The 15,756-nt window shown below is 45.2% G+C and overlaps 1 protein-coding gene across 1 annotated transcript; it reads left to right on the top strand.

Moving 5' to 3' along the window:
• The first annotated feature begins 1,145 nt into the window (after positions 1 to 1,145).
• Positions 1,146 to 11,122, top strand: LOC121305049 (ras-like protein family member 10B). The gene is made up of 3 exons (XM_041236566.1): positions 1,146 to 1,507; positions 2,589 to 2,713; positions 10,517 to 11,122. The coding sequence occupies exons 1-3, from the start codon at positions 1,253 to 1,255 to the stop codon at positions 10,776 to 10,778; spliced, it is 642 nt and encodes a 213-aa protein (XP_041092500.1). The 5' UTR covers positions 1,146 to 1,252; the 3' UTR covers positions 10,779 to 11,122.
• The last annotated feature ends 4,634 nt before the right edge of the window (positions 11,123 to 15,756 follow it).

Below are 15,756 nucleotides of genomic sequence, written 5' to 3'. Positions count from 1 at the left end.
TTTGTGTTTAAATTGCTTTGTTTTGGCCCTTGTGCCCTTTCATTTTTGTGTTTATAATAAAAGTTATTTTTTTGAACTCCAGACTGTCTCTGGGCCTCTATCCACTCACCAGCCTGCCACAAAAGGATTCAATTATCTATTCAATTTGATATTCATGACACTGTTCTAGAGTTTAACAATATTATTGTATTCATGAAATCTATTCATTCTTTAAATATTCTGCTTCTTATTGAATGGAACTTTTCTTTTGCTAAATTTAACTATTTTGTGTTCAGTCTTTAGAGCCAATGAGAACAATGAAAACCATGAGTGCCCCTGTTTGGAATGTGTAGTGTTGTCTGTGCCTGTCTGTCTGTCTGTCCTGACCTCTGCGCTGTGTAGTGTTGTCCGTCTGTCCTGCCCAAACCTCTGTCTAGTGTTGTCTATCTATCTCTGTCCTGTGTAGTGTTGCCTGTCTGTCTGTCCTGACCTCTGTGCTGTGCAGTGTTGTCTGTCTGTCCTGACCTCTGTGCTGTGCAGTGTTGTCTGTCTGTCTGTCCTGACCTCTGTGCTGTTCAGTGTTTTCGGTATGTACATTGGCCTGGAGCAGGACCTTATTGTGCCCCCCACCCAAACTTTAACGTAACACTTTGTTTAAAATGTGAAACATGGCAAGTGAAGTATTTAATATTTAACAATATTTAATTCTCAGAATGTTAGCATATATGAAACAGTACAGAATGCGTCTAATAAAGTGTTCTACTCACCTACGTGATTGCATTACATCCACCATGACACTATTTTTAATCACAGGCTAACACATTTAATCACCAGTCCCTCCACGACTCTTTGATTGCAGAAATCAGTAGAGAATTCACCAAGGGTGACGTCTTTGGCGCAGAAATTCACAGAAATGTTCTCGCATAGAACACCATTATTTCCAATCAGAAATACAGGCATTTAGTTTATTTCAGTACCCAGCAACACCTGTTAACAGCATTTGCTGAAACTACCGGATGAGCCATGCGCACAGAATAGAACTGCAAAACCCTACTGAACCGAACCCCAAGACCCTCCATGAAGACAGTGGGAAACTCTTTTGCAATACTGAGCGAGCACGAGGCCAAGGTGCAGGTACTCTTTGTTGTATAGATGCAGCCGCTAACATGACTGTGCTGTGTTCCAGTGGCTGGGGGCCAGGAGCTGGGCTGTGTGGCTGGAGCAAGCCGGACCTGCTGGACTATGCACCCCCGGGGCTGGCCTGCCCCCCTGAATGCACTGGCCGGCGGGTTACCAGAGCAGGAGGCGCGGCATGGTGAGCACCTTCAAGATAGCCATCCTCGGGGCACAGGGGGTGGGCAAGACCGCCATCGTGCGGCAGTTCCTCTTCAACGAGTACAATGAGGCCTACCTGCCCAGCAAGACCCGACGCGTCTACCTGCCTGCCGCCGTCCTGAACGAGCACGCGCACAACCTGCAGATCATGGACTTCCCGCCTATCGCGTCATTTCCTGTCAACACACTCCAGGTAAAACATGCTTCAGAACTTGTTGGTTTGCTGTAACACAGTACATTTACCATAATTTGTTATTTTTATGCTTTACCACCTCTCTCTGCTTTACAATGCTTACCTATGCAAGGGGGTAGTCTTTGCTTGTTTCTGTGGTAATCAAGCAATTACCCCTAAATATAGGTGGTGAGTCCAATCCAGGGTGATTGTCCAGTGCTGGAAAATCCAGCCATGGCTGACCCCAGCAGAGCAAAGGATGATCAGATCAACCCTTTTGTGAAAACGTTTTCGCTGAATCACTGCATCAATGTGTTAGTGTCAAAGAGAAGCGCGTAAAAAAAGGTCAAGCTTCATTCTCGTTTTGATTTGCCCTGGCTTTTTTAATTCATAAATTATTAACGGTGACATTCAGATTACAGTTAAAGCATGATTTAATTGCAGCTATTATTCATATGGGTCAGGCTTAGAATCACAGATTCTTATTGAAGATTATTGTTCAACACTGGGGTGATGAGAGACAGGCAAGTGTTTTAATTAACATTCACAAAGCTCCAGATTCATCAGTCATCTGTAATAGGCTCCATCATTGACAGTGGTAGCCTTTATTTAACTCCCGAGGGCAAATTGTCAGAAATTATTTTGTACAGAAAGTTAGGTTTGAATATGCATAGACATGCACAAGAATAGTTTACTGGTCTGCAGTGTTGAGTGGAGTTCTCTTTCCTATACTGCTAGAACACTGCATTATTGAGAGTGGAGTTCTCTTTCCTATACTGCTAGAGCGCTCTGCAGTGTTGAGAGTGGAGTTCTCTTTCCTATACTGCTAGAGCGCTCTGCAGTGTTGAGAGTAGAGTTCTCTTTCCTATACTGCTAGAGCGCTCTGCATTGTTGAGAGTGGAGTTCTCTTTCCTATAATGTAGAAAGGAGTGCAGTTTTTACCTATACTACACTAACAGTTTGTAGTATTTGTTGTTGAGCGAGCTCTTTCCTGTATACAGGTCTGCGCTGTTCAAAGAGTAGTATCACATAGCAGTGAAGGGAGAGTGCCGCATTGTGCTGTGTGTTCTAATGGACTTTTCTCCTGTCTCGTCTCTCTGAGGAATGGGCTGATGCCCGGTGCAGGGGGGTCCACAGTGCACACGCCTACATCCTCGTCTACGATATCTGCTGTTTCGACAGTTTTGAGTACATCAAGACCATTCGACAACAGATATTACAAACCAGGTACTCCTAGCTTGTCTTCTCACTGTGGGTTGGGTTCTGAAACCCCTTGTTAGTGTGGAGTGGTTGCTTGCCAGTTCCTGTTTTGCTTGGAGTAAAGTCTGTTACTCCTGCCTGCCACACTATGGGTGACCTTTCCTTGTGTGACGAGTTGAGACCCACCCGAAGAGTAGCTTGGGATGGGAATCTCAGCTAATGCATTTGTCTTGTTGTTTAGATTCATTGTATCATTGTCTGTTTGTCATCACATCCTGGGGCCTGTTTGTTCTGTTTAAAGTAGACTGTAGACTGAACCGTGGAGTTCCCAGAAGCATGTCTGACCCGCCCCCCGTCGTCGAGTGGATGTAAGAAATACCGCACAGAGGAAAGAAAAACTGAAAACAAGCATCTGAGACAACTTCATGAGGTTTTCCATGTGTGTATGTCAAATGTTAAAATAAAATTCGCAAGCAAGTATCAGTATTTGCAGACTAGCAGTAGTAGTTTTTAACTGAGGCTGTACAAGTTAAAGATTTGCTATGGGTATGAACTGCCCCCGTTATCTTAACGAATGGATTCGTCTTCTTGCTTAGATTCGCTTTGTATATCCAATAACAGGGTTCGAAACGAACAATAGTGGTACCAGTCCAAAGGACTAGTACCTTTTGAAACTTGCTAGTCCTGGTGAAAATTTTGTAAACTTAGTAAACGCTCCTACAGATGGATCGCCTCGTTACTGAGCGATTACTGTACTGTGTGCTGAGAAGCTGACACTGACAGCACCAGACAGGAAAAAACTCCCTCAGCCGTGTCACCTTGCTGACCATGAAGCTCTGTCTGAAATTGACACCGATGACACAAATGAAATGTTTGTTTTGTTGTTGGTTACATGTGTTGCTATTTACAAAAATGCTGGCTGGTTTGTGGAGTTGGAGGTCCGGTTACAGCCTGTGAGTGAGATAATTATGAATTGCTACCTGCAATAATGAATGTGCTCACGTACGCACACAGGCTTCTCTAAAGTTTCAATTTAAAGGCAGTTCGTTTCACTGCAGCCCTCTGGATGAAATTGTTAGCTAGGTGACATTTTCTAATTAGCAGTGGGAGAAAACCGCTTTAGCGAGTGCAGTAGAATCTGTCAGAACTGACGGGCGCTGAATCTGCTAGGATGGATACTAATGAGAGCATAACAGAGATAGCTGGGGGACTTGTATAAATGGATTTGAATATGTGAAGGATCGCCTTCCGGTTTGTGAGAGCCGCCAGTAAAAAAACGCTGCAATAACAGTTCTGATTATTAATTTGACAGAACAGGTGATTTATTTGCATCACTATACGTGACTTTATTTTCCCCCAATGGTGCTTGAGCCCCGGAGCGCTCATGGAAACGCTGCCTGTGTACCACGCTGTCACACTCCAGTTCTGCTGTACCAGTGTTGACATCACATTTCTATTTTTACACATGTCTAGAAAACTGCTTTTCCAGTGTTGAGTGGAGTCCAGTTTCCAGTAATGGGACTTGGTTTCAGACAGTAAGTGGGAGAATCAAAATCTGGACATATTAGGAAAAACCTCATAATGTGTCACACGCATATGACTACATGCACTGCAGGTCAGTCATGAGACTGATAGCTCTGATTGTGTACATACAGTGGAAGGGGGTGAATGTTAATAGCATAATTATGACAGTCTGGGACAGTTCAGGCTTTTCAACTCACACCCCAGTGCATTCTGGTAAGTGTAGTCCTGCTGTGAAAGGTACCAGAATGCATTGCATTTACGTGCATTTACGTGGAGTCACATGGTACCCTAAGCTTACTTGTTTATGTACTTGCAAGGATAACTGCTATTATTATTATTATTATTATTGTTAGTAGTAGTATTATGTCATATAATATATAACAATATAGTTCTCATTTCAGTGTTATAGATTTTCTTTCCTTGTTTATGCCAGGAACATATTAGGTTTTAAAAAATGAAGGAAAAAAGAGATGCTATTAGGAGATGACGGCTTTTGCAAAATGGAAGATGAAAAAAACAAATCCCATAAACATGCCGTGCCTTCTCTTTATTTTTATGAGATCTTTGATTTAACTCACTGCCACTGTCTCCAGCTGGCAAAATACATTTAGAGCTGACATGGTTATCAGTCGTGCTGTGCGAGGGACGTGCATGCCATCTTTTCAGCAGCTAGAGACAGAGCAGTGACTCTCACTCACACTGTCAGTCGTGCTGTGAGTGGGGTTCACATCGTTTCAGCAGCTAGACAGAGCAGTGACTCTCACTCACACTGTCAGTCGTGCTGAGAGAGGGGTTCACATCGTTTCAGCAGCTAGAGACAGAGCAGTGACTCTCACTCACACTGTCAGTCGTGCTGTGAGTGGGGTTCACATCGTTTCAGCAGCTAGACAGAGCAGTGACTCTCACTCACACTGTCAGTCGTGCTGAGAGAGGGGTTCACATCGTTTCAGCAGCTAGAGACAGAGCAGTGACTCTCACTCACACTGTCAGTCGTGCTGAGAGAGGGGTTCACATCGTTTCAGCAGCTAGAGACAGAGCAGTGACTCTCACTCACACTGTCAGTCGTGCTGAGAGAGGGGTTCACATCGTTTCAGCAGCTAGAGACAGAGCAGTGACTCTCACTCACACTGGCAGTCATGCTGAGAGAGGTTTGCATGTCAGTGTTTCAGCAGCTAGAGGCATGCTGTTCAGAGGGGCTGTGGACAGCAACTTGGGCATTAGTGATGGCTTTGTTTAAAGCTCTGATGAGGACAGGGGCTAATTCCTACCACTAAAGCTGTAACCACAGGTTCCTGAGGGGCTCACCTGGTAAAGGCACAGCCTGCTGTTTTTGAATCTTGGAAGACCCCTTGTCAAAACATCGGTCGTTGAATAGTATTTCTAAGTTTAGCACTTAATGGAGCACACTGTTGCCCGCTGCCAGCAGAGCTGTCTAGTCTGTGTACAGCAGGACCATCTGAGTCGTTCCAGCGTGACGCAATGGCATTATTGTCCTTGTTGTGTTTGCAGTGTCTGTCAGACACACCTGAGTGCCTTTGCAGATTGAGACAGAAGCAGGTATTGATGAGCTCTCCACTGTCTGCAGGTTTATACCACTGCATCTATTTACGGCAGTCAGGGAATGAGCAAGGCTGTTATAAGGTACAGCTGATCAGCCCTGGCAACACTTGCCAAAGCACATGTGTGTAAATTGAGGAGATACAGGGGTAATAGGACAGCAACCAATTTGTTGATTCTCTCAGATCCTCTTCCTGATTTCTCATGAGCAGGTTTGTGGTAAAACTTACACAGTAAGGGGCATCCTTTCAAAGCCAGGCTTTTGTTAAAAATATCATTGAAAAATACTAAAAGAAAATTCAGCGACAAACGTTTTAACTAAAAGTCTTTTTCAATGCCTATTGAGAAGCTGAGAAGACCTCAATCCCCAATCAACTGAAGCTGGCTCCCCAAGGTCCTGGCTTCTGGCTCCTGGCTCCATGTTTGACAGCTACCGCTGTTGAAGAGATCCAAGGTGACAGTCTGACGCAGGGCGCCTTCTGATTTACAGCAGGGCTGTGCAGAATGCCATTGAGATGAATCACGCTTTCCTTGTGGGCAAACACAGCTATCAATCCCCCTGAAGGGCTTGGGTTTCACATTGCAGTGTCACGCTGATGTTTGTATGGACAAGATTATCTCCCTTCACAGAGGTGTAGTGCTGCTCTTCATAGACCTGCTCCCTTCACAGAGGTGTAGTGCTGCTCTTCATAGACCTGCTCCCTTCACAGAGGTGTAGCGCTGCTCTTCACAGACCTGCTCCCTTCACAGAGGTGTAGCGCTGCTCTTCACAGACCTGCTCCCTTCACAGAGGTGTAGCGCTGCTCTTCACAGACCATTTCCCTTCACAGAGGTGTAGCGCTGCTCTTCATAGACCAGCTCCCTTCACAGAGGTGTAGCGCTGCTCTTCACAGACCTGCTCCCTTCACAGAGGTGTAGCGCTGCTCTTCACAGACCTGCTCCCTTCACAGAGGTGTAGCGCTGCTCTTCACAGACCTGCTCCCTTCACAGAGGTGTAGCGCTGCTCTTCACAGACCTGCTCCCTTCACAGAGGTGTAGCGCTGCTCTTCACAGACCTGCTCCCTTCACAGAGGTGTAGCGCTGCTCTTCATAGACCTGCTCCCTTCACAGAGGTGTAGCGCTGCTCTTCATAGACCTGCTCCCTTCACAGAGGTGTAGCGCTGCTCTTCATAGACCTGCTCCCTTCACAGAGGTGTAGTGCTGCTCTTCATAGACCTGCTCCCTTCACAGAGGTGTAGTGCTGCTTTTCATAGACCAGCTCCCTTCACAGAGGTGTAGCGCTTATCATGCTCACACTCTTGCTCTTTGTTAGACTGAACTGCAGCTCCTAAATTACTCACTCAGTTTTAACAAAACCAGTTGTACTGATTGTACTGTTGTTTGCTAAGAACATCTTGAGGTTAATGTGCTGTTGATAACACCCTTATACTAAATACTTAATTGCTCAATTAAATTGTAGTTGTGATTCGTGTAACTGGTTTTAATTCTGGGGGTGACTAGTTAGGGCTGTGCTGTTGACTGATTGTACTGTTGTTTGCTAAGAACATCTTGAGGTTAATGTGCTGTTAAGATAACACCCTTATACTAAATACTTAATTGCTCAATTGATTAATTGCTCTTACCTTGGCTATATGAGTTCCAGTAGTTGTGCTGTTTTGCCTGTCCCAAAACACAGGCTCTTTTCTATCTACATTGTCTACACTGCCCTGCCTCTGTGCACTGTCTGCTCCCTGCCTCTGTGCACTGTCTACACTGCTCCCTGCCTCTGTGCACTGTCTACACTGCTCCCTGCCTCTGTGCACTGTCTACACTGCTCCCTGCCTCTGTGCACTGTCTACACTGCTCCCTGCCACTGTGCACTGTCTACACTGCTCCCTGCCACTGTGCACTGTCTACACTGCTCCCTGCCACTGTGCACTGTCTACACTGCTCCCTGCCACTGTGCACTGTCTACACTGTACACTGTCTACACTGCTCCCTGCCTCTGTGCACTGTGTACACTCTACACTGCTCCCTGCCTCTGTGCACTGTGTACACTGTCTACACTGCTCCCTGCCACTGTGCACTGTCTACACTGCTCCCTGCCACTGTGCACTGTCTACACTGCTACACCCTCCCTGCCCTGTGCACTGTGCACTGTCTACACTGCTCCCTGCCTCTGTGCACTGTGTACACTGTCTACACTGCTCCCTGCCTCTGTGCACTGTCTACACTGCTCCCTGCCTCTGTGCACTGTGTACACTGTCTACACTGCTCCCTGCCTCTGTGCACTGTGTACACTGTCTACACTGCTCCCTGCCTCTGTGCACTGTGTACACTGTCTACACTGCTCCCTGCCTCTGTGCACTGTGTACACTGTCTACACTGCTCCCTGCCTCTGTGCACTGTGTACACTGTCTACACTGCTCCCTGCCTCTGTGCACTGTGTACACTGTCTACACTGCTCCCTGCCTCTGTGCACTGTGTACACTGTCTACACTGCTCCCTGCCCTGTGCACTGTGCACTGTCTACACTGCTCCCTGCCTCTGTGTACACTGTCTACACTGCTCCCTGCCTCTGTGCACTGTGTACACTGTCTACACTGCTCCCTGCCTCTGTGCACTGTGTACACTGTCTACACTGCTCCCTGCCTCTGTGCACTGTCTACACTGCTCCCTGCCTCTGTGCACTGTGTACACTGTCTACACTGCTCCCTGCCTCTGTGCACTGTGTACACTGTCTACACTGCTCCCTGCCTCTGTGCACTGTCTACACTGCTACACCTGCACTGTCTACACTGCTCCCTGCCACTGTGCACTGTGTACACTGCTCCCCTCTGTGCACTGTGTACACTGTCTACACTGCTCCCTGCCTCTGTGCACTGTGTACACTGTCTACACTGCTCCCTGCCTCTGTGCACTGTGTACACTGTCTACACTGCTCCCTGCCTCTGTGCACTGTGTACACTGTCTACACTGCTCCCTGCCTCTGTGCACTGTGTACACTGTCTACACTGCTCCCTGCCTCTGTGCACTGTGTACACTGTCTACACTGCTCCCTGCCTCTGTGCACTGTGTACACTGTCTACACTGCTCCCTGTCTACACTGCTCCCTGCCTCTGTGCACTGTGTACACTGTCTACACTGCTCCCTGCCACTGTGCACTGTCTACACTGCTCCCTGCCTCTGTGCACTGTGTACACTGTCTACACTGCTCCCTGCCTCTGTGCACTGTGTACACTGTCTACACTGCTCCCTGCCTCTGTGCACTGTGTACACTGTCTACACTGCTCCCTGCCTCTGTGCACTGTGTACACTGTCTACACTGCTCCCTGCCTCTGTGCACTGTGTACACTGTCTACACTGCTCCCTGCCTCTGTGCACTGTGTACACTGTCTACACTGCTCCCTGCCTCTGTGCACTGTGTACACTGTCTACACTGCTCCCTGCCTCTGTGCACTGTGTACACTGTCTACACTGCTCCCTGCCACTGTGCACTGTCTACACTGCACTGTCTACACTGCTCCCTGCCTCTGTGCACTGTGTACACTGTCTACACTGCTCCCTGCCTCTGTGCACTGTGTACACTGTCTACACTGCTCCTGCCACTGTGCACTGAAGAAGCCATAAGGGTGCTTTAAACTCACCAGGATGTGATTACTGGATATACAAAGTGAATCTAAGCAAGAAGAGGAATCCATTAGTTAAGATAACTGGGATAGTTCATACCCATAGCAAGTCTTTAACTTGTACAGCCTCAGTTAAAAACTGTTGCTGTTGGTCCACAAATACTGTTACTTGCTTGTGAATTTTAACATTTTACACACACAAGGAAAACCTCATGAAGTTGTCTCAGGCAGCTTGTTTTCAAGTGACACATGTCAAAACAAAAAGTAGACATATACCCTTCATTCATTCTCACACACATCAATCACAGTCTCATGCACGTTATCCTCACACACATCAATCACAGTCTCATGCACGTTATCCTCACACACATCAATCACAGTCTCATGCAGTTATCCTCACACACATCAATCACAGTCTCATGCACGTTATCCTCACACACATCAATCACAGTCTCATGCACGTTATCCTCACACACATCAATCACAGTCTCATGCACGTTATCCTCACACACATCAATCACAGTCTCATGCACGTTATCCTCACACACATCAATCACAGTCTCATGCACGTTATCCTCACACACATCAATCACAGTCTCATGCGTGTAGTACGGCTGCATTGTGAATGTCAAGTGGAAACCGATTCCAGAATTCAGGAGCCCTGTATATAAGACGCCTGGCCTGTCCTGTGTGCTCAGAATAGCAGTTCTCAGTTTGCTTGTGAACTTCACTTCCTAACACTGATTGTCAGCCTCTTGTACTTTCATCATGTCTGCATGGGTAGGAGCCCGTGGGGTAGTTGAACTCGTATAATAGGCAGGCTAAGTCACATGACTCGGTTGCATGTCTAATTCAGTCAGTTATCCTCTTGATGCAACGAACAGAGCACTAGGAGCTGCTTCCTTTAAGAAACCTACAAATGCTGACCACAGCAGTGCATCAGCTGTGACTGTAGAAACGAGATCAATGCAGTACCTGTTATAAGTGTAACTGGAAGTTCGCTATACAAATACAATGTGCATTGGTATAACAATTCTTGTTTCGCAAACTATTTGAATGCAGTTCCAGTTCCTTCAGATTGAGGACGCCACCACTGGCAGGAAGGGCCTGGTTGTTTTTGACCTTGGTTGTTTTGTTCCAGGATGATCGAGACGCCCATCATCATCGTGGGGAACAAGCGTGACCTGCAGAATGGGCGTGTCATCCCCCGGAGGAACGTGTCCAACCTGGTGAAGAAGAGCTGGAAGTGCGGCTATGTCGAGTGCTCTGCCAAGTACAACTGGCACGTGCTGCTGCTGTTCCGCGAGGTCCTCCAGAGCATGGGCTGTGCCCGCTGCAAACACGTGCACGCTGCCATCTGCTTCCAGGGAGCGCTGCGCCGAGACCGCTGCAGCCTCATGTGAGCCCTGCCCCCCCCAGCAGGACTCGCCCTGGCGGTCATGGGCACGAGAAGAGTGACGTCTCGGCCACTTCACGTGTGACCCGCGCCTCCTTTAGAAATTCACAATGGACTAAATGAAGCCCGGTCATGAATAGAAATCACACATCCAGTTATGGCCAAAAGTTTTGCATCACCTTATAGAATTAACAAATTTAGCTTCATAAAGTCGGATGAAACCTGCTGAATAATGTTACGTTAACATGAATTACATACCGCTTTGGAGTTTGACATGTAAAAACTGAAGGAAAGGGGGAAAAAAGTGACATTTCAAAATCTAATATTATGGCTTCCAGTAGATGTTTGCAAGATCGTTTTGTAGTTTCTTTGATTACATGATGTAAAATAAAAGATCAGAATTATGTTCATATATATATATATATATTTTTTAATTATTTTTTTTTTTTTCCTTTTTTAAATTTGTAGTTCTCTCAATCCTAAAATTCTTGGTGATGCAAAACTTTTGGCCATAGCTGTAGTTTTTTTTTTAACTTATAAACAGTAAAGCTGTATGTAACAGAGTTGTGTCACTGAGCACCTGTGTATGGGTTATACCAACACTCTCTTCTACTTGTACAGATATCTTCTCGTAGACGGACGTTTAGTGTCCTATAACCCTAGAATAAAGCACATGCGTATCTGAATGACTTGAAGCAAATGCTGTTTTGTTCTGTATCTGGGTTTTTTGCTGTTCTCCCCCCCCCCCCCCCCCCCCCATGCATCCAGTGCAAAATGTTCCCATTCCCGTGTTGACAGTTGTTGTAAGGCTCTCCAAAGATCTGTCCCTGACTGCTGCCTTTCTTTGTGTGACCTTACAGGACACTTTTATATCTTGAGTTATAAAGACCCTTGTTTTTTTTTCCTTGTCTAATTCTCTATAGCATTTTGCGAAGCAGTCCCTTGTATTTTTCTATTTTGTATAGCATTTCAAAGAGCTTGATTCTGAGCCAGCGAACAAACGTTGTGTTTAACAGATGCTACTGCAAAACTGTACTACATGAAATCTTCCAGGGATTCTTCCATTGTGATACTGCAATAATACTATAATAATTTAGTTCATTTAACAAATGACTTGTGCTGGGTTTTGACTGTTTTTGTTTCACATGTAGGGATGCACCTCTCACCTGTAATGTGATGGATTGAAATGGATGAGAAGTTATTTAAAAAGAGAACGATGCTGATAACGCTATGAAAGGAGCAATGGTTACACTTAATGGCATATTAAGGACCAGAATCCATTTTTTTAGTAGAACCAGCAGCACTGTTACTGGCCCCCCTTTCCTTGTGGAGTTATTTTAGTTCTGTTCAGGTTTTCTGTTACTGTGGTGCTTGGACGCCAGCTTCACTGGTGAGCCTTCCTGAGGTGCTGTGGGCTACTTGATGAAACACTGGAGATGGGAGATGACCCCCTGCGAAGAGCCCTATCTACCCCATTCCAGATATGCTGAGGTGCTATGGAGGCCGTACTTTAGTTGAACACTGGAGCCAGCATTGCACTTCAGCCAAGCACCGGGCCAACAGGAAACCCACATTACCTGCTGGAAGGACAGCACCGAAGCCTCATCTATTACAGCGACGCTACGGCTTGCTTGGTCCCCACCACTGCTGTCTCATTTTATCTGGTAAAAGCCGAGTCCAGTATTAGCATGAAGTGAATAAAAGCTACACTGCTCTCATGTAATAGAAATCAAGATATGTTGCAGATACAACTCCTCAGATTGCAAGGGGCTGCTGTTTCCTGGTACTTCTAGCCTTTGCTGTGATGTTGGTCAGTTCCACTCCAGCGGTCAAGCCAGATCGTGTAACCTACAGCACAGGAAGTGGTTCATTTCCACGAAGTAAAAAATAAAAAAATATATTTTCCAGCATAATAAAAAATGGACCAGTGCTAAGGTTGCTCATCCGTTGAAAATGAGGCGTGATGCTTTTTTTCCTGGTTACAGAAAGAAGTCTAAAAAGAAATCGAATGAAACGTATTGTGAACTCTTGGTTACAACTCCTTTAACCAGCTAAGAACGTCCAGTTTTGTGAATAGTGTTGAGAATGGGGGAGAGACAGCACAGGTATGTGTTACTAATATAGAATGAATATAGTACAGCGGTATCGTGGCCCCCATGGTGAACTATTATGCTTTAAGCTGAATGTTTGTTTTTAAGGACAGATGTTATTTTTGCTTTATATTCTGACATCACCACTTCTTACAGAGTTCTCTTACTGTACTTGAAGCCAGACAATGGACAATTGATATCATGGAGTAAAGTATGAATATGGAACATTTTTATGCTGATAATTCAGTATATTAAGATGGACTGATATTGACAAACACGCCATGCTCCTGGAATGGTCTATAACATGTAAACAGCAGAGAATGATAGAACATTGCTATTGGCATATACAGTGGTACCTTCAATCGATATCCATTTCACACGAAAATCTGCCTGCAAAAGACCAAATTGAGGTGAATATTAATAGAGTTTCCTCTTAAATTAACTTGTACTATTTGAAAGAAGAACCAAACAACAAAGCAATATGGCAGATAATATCTAGTTGTTAAATCAAATCTTGGGTGTAGGCCAAGCCTAAAGCACTACTTTACAGCATGTATATTTTATTCATATTTTATTCGATGTGTGTTCTGTGTGGATCATTTTTTGCCAGGCATATTAACTTTTGAATAGACAGTAAAGTGAGACAGTGTTGCCTGCTTGGAAAGATAGCCAGGGGGAATATTTATGAGCCGCTACTTCATTGGTGTGTATTTAACAGTGGTAAATTGTTGGGTGTATTTTTGCAATTTTGAAGGTGCAATTAACTGGTGTTATGATATCTAACTAGATTATTGTTGTAAGAGATTGAACTGTTTCCACGTGTTTGCATTATTGTTTAGGTCTAGGATATAACAGCTCTAGTGTTTCAGTAAAGCCATTCGGTTGCCGGTCCGAAAGGGTTATGAAGGTTGCTTGTGCCTTCAGAGCTTCAGTAAGGATGTGTTGCTGTTAATGACATGTGGATGAATGGGGGCTGAGGGGGCTTTTCTATCAAGACTATGCTGGGTGGCTTTCCTTGCAAAGCCTTTTGATTGCTTTTTTGTTTTATATTGTTATTTACAAGCTTGGTTTCAATAAAAAAAGGGGGGAGGGGCTAGTTTTAAGGTAATTTTGGGCTACAAACACCACTAGAAATCTGGCAAACTTGGGGAAGCATATTCGAGTTGGGCTTTGCTTTGAAGGCCATAAGTGATTTATTGTGCACTGAAGCCTGTGCAATGTTAATATGCTTCCCCCCACAATCAGCCTTGAATAGTTAGTAAGAATGGCAAATAAACGAGAGACGACAACACAGGACACTACACAGCACTCGCAGCAGGATATTAAACAAGACAATCCCGTTAACTGAGGGCTCTGTGCCACTTCTAGAGCTTCCCTTATAATTAAAGGCTTGACCATAGTGAGGTAGTAATTGGCCCAGCTCCCAAGGACAGCTGCAAGGCAGGCAGGCAGGGAAGCAAGGGAGCCAGGGGCAGGCAGACTGTACTGTAAGGCTGATGACGACAGAGCATAGCTTATGTTCTGGTCACTGGGGAGGCTGTGCAGCATGAACACTTCTGGCCTGTGAGTACGTGAAGCAATGCCAGCATACAGGTCACACCGTGATGCCTGTCAGCAGTGGTGATCTGATTGGAGCAGAATGTTTCAACACTGTCAGCAGTGGTGATCTGATTGGAGCAGAATGTTTCAACACTGTCAGCAGTGGTGTTCTGATTGGAGCAGGATGTTGCAACACACGCAGGAGCATTAACAGATTAATTGGTCAATTACATTCAAAAATGTAAGTGTGACACAATACAGATGTACTGACGGTGTGTTTTGCACTACCAGTATGTATATATCAGATACGAGATCTTCAATAAGGTCAGATTTTTTTAAAATGTGATTTGTGGTTGTCTGATGGAAGTGTGACACGCACGTATGGACAGCTTGATGTATGGATACAATAGGATAAGTGGATATGGAGATGTGTAAGGAATAGAAGTGTGGTATCTGTATGTATGGAAGTACAGGTTCGTCTGTACACCCCCACATTCTAGTACTCTCAGTAACTTGCAGTAAAATATGGTCCTAATTGCGTAAGCCGATTCTCTACTTACAATTAAAAATATCTTTATTAACTGATTCTTACTCTCCATAGCCTATTTTTTTGTGCCGCTGCAAACGGGATATAACTGAATAATAAGACCCCACAATTTAAAATGTATAAAAGGAATAAATCTTTAAAAATAAACAAAAGGAGACGACACAGCAATTACGAAGGAGACGTCTCGTCCGAGCAGGTCAAATCGTCCCAGCAGCATGGCGTGTACCGCCTAACATAATTGTCATTCTCTTAAGTGCAATCTCACGTCACAACAGCGTGTGTCGGAGATGGGTGTCTAGCCTCTGACGTTTCTGTCCCACTGCACAGACGTGTCCGGCTGTCCTGCACTGTGGCGTTTTGACAATGACACGCAAAAACAGAGCCTTTAGTGTATTGCAGGTGAAATCACGTCCAGTGTCCATCTGTGCTCGAGTCGAAGCCTCCAGGATACACGAGCTCAGCTTGGGATTGGGATTGTATTCGGATTGGCTAACCCAGGATAACCGAGGATTCCTATTGTGTCCTAGGATAACATTGGGATGGTATTGTAACCCTAACCCTAACCAAAGTCCTATTGTAACCCTAACTCTAACCCTAACCAAGGTCCTATTGTAATCCTAAGCCTAACCGAGGTCCTAGTGCCACTCTGCAGCAGCAGTTGTGATGTCTAGTTCACCCCCTAGTCTCTAAGTCTCTCTGGATGAAAGTGTCCGCTAAATGACTAATTCATAATTAATAATAATTGGAGTTCAAGTAGTTTGACAAGAGGCAAAAGCAGCACTTCCTATTCAAGCGCTCTGTTATGAAGT

This window comes from Polyodon spathula, chromosome 41, assembly GCF_017654505.1.
Source record: "Polyodon spathula isolate WHYD16114869_AA chromosome 41, ASM1765450v1, whole genome shotgun sequence".
NCBI lineage: Eukaryota > Metazoa > Chordata > Actinopteri > Acipenseriformes > Polyodontidae > Polyodon > Polyodon spathula.
Note: the sequence above shows the minus strand (reverse complement) of the source record. Positions and strands in the feature narration are given on the sequence as shown.

Excerpts from the sequence above, each read along its gene's own strand:
- LOC121305049 (XM_041236566.1), top strand. The coding sequence starts at position 1,253 with ATGCACTGGCCGGCGGGTTACCAGAGCAGGAGGCGCGGCATGGTGAGC. Across the intron at positions 1,508-2,588 it reads TTCCTGTCAACACACTCCAG|GAATGGGCTGATGCCCGGTG; the intron begins GTAAAACATGCT and ends CGTCTCTCTGAG. Across the intron at positions 2,714-10,516 it reads CAACAGATATTACAAACCAG|GATGATCGAGACGCCCATCA; the intron begins GTACTCCTAGCT and ends GTTTTGTTCCAG.